General features: G+C 58.8%; 1 protein-coding gene across 1 annotated transcript in view; it reads left to right on the top strand.

Moving 5' to 3' along the window:
• Nucleotides 1-433: 433 nt before the first annotated feature.
• EMH_0018880 (CAM kinase, CDPK family, putative) overlaps nucleotides 434-991 on the top strand; it is a gene marked incomplete at both ends in the record, with an annotated part of 6,130 nt that continues 5,572 nt past the window's right edge. The window contains one exon of the mRNA XM_013501244.1: nucleotides 434-991. Coding sequence (XP_013356698.1) covers nucleotides 434-991 — 558 coding nt within the window.

Raw genomic sequence — 991 nt, 5'->3', positions numbered from 1 at the left:
ATATATATATATATATATATATATATATATATATATATATATATATATATTCTGAGGTGTACATACACCTGAGCCAGTGTGTCTTACTGTTGAGGTGTATGTACAGCACCTCCGCGCGGTCTATCGCGCCATCCGCCTAGAAGTCCGCACCGTCTTTCTTTGCTGCTGCTGCTGCAGCAGCTGCTGCAGCAGCTGCTGCAGGTGCTGCTGCAGTTGCTGCTGCTCTGCTTCTGTTGGTGGTGCTGCAGCAGCAGCAGCAGCAGCAACAGCAGCAGCAGAAGTGTTTGGCTCTGTGTAATATTATTTGTGAGGTGGTGGCATTTGCTGCTGCATTAGCTGCTGCATTTGCTGCTGCACTAGCTGCTGCAGTTGCTGCTGCTGCTGCTGCTGCTGCTGCTGCAGCAGCAGCAGCAGTGCGTTTGACTTGTGAGGGATGCGGGTCGACGGAGCAGCAGCAGCAGCAAGGGGCCCCGCAGCACCTCCTGTTGCTGCTGGCGACAGCAGCAGCAGCAGCAGCAGCAGCAGCAGCAATAACCCTCTAGGCTTTGCTGCTGCTGCTTGTGCTGCAGCACGCATGCGCCGCCGTCTCCTCAGTGTTAGCTGCTGCTTCTCCTACGATCCAGCAGCAGCAGCAGCAGCGAAGCCTTCTTGCTTCTCTCGCCTCAGCAGCGACACGTGTCTCTCTCTGCCGCAGCTGCCTCCTCCTCTCAAGCAGCAGCAGCAGCAGCAGCAGCAGCGGGCCTCAGCTCCTCACGAAGACAGGGGGGGGCCCCTTGAGGGGGGCCCCCTAGAGGGGGGGGGGCCCCTAGGTGATGGGGGGCCCCCGTCCCCTCGGCTGCTGCTGCAGGCAGCACAGGACCTGCAGCTTGCTTCTCTGAACAGCAAGAAACGGAGAGCGCTGCATGCGCCCAGTGCAGCAACAGCAGCAGCAGCAGCAGCAGCAGCAGCAGCAGCAGCGCCGTTGACTGCAGCAAGCCAGGCAGCACTGCCC

Source organism: Eimeria mitis, genomic scaffold (assembly GCF_000499745.2).
Source record: "Eimeria mitis Houghton genomic scaffold, Emh_scaff656, whole genome shotgun sequence".
In the NCBI taxonomy this organism is placed as follows: Eukaryota; Apicomplexa; class Conoidasida; order Eucoccidiorida; family Eimeriidae; genus Eimeria; species Eimeria mitis.
The sequence above is the reverse complement of the archived record's forward strand: the minus strand, read 5'-3'. Positions and strand labels throughout refer to the sequence as shown.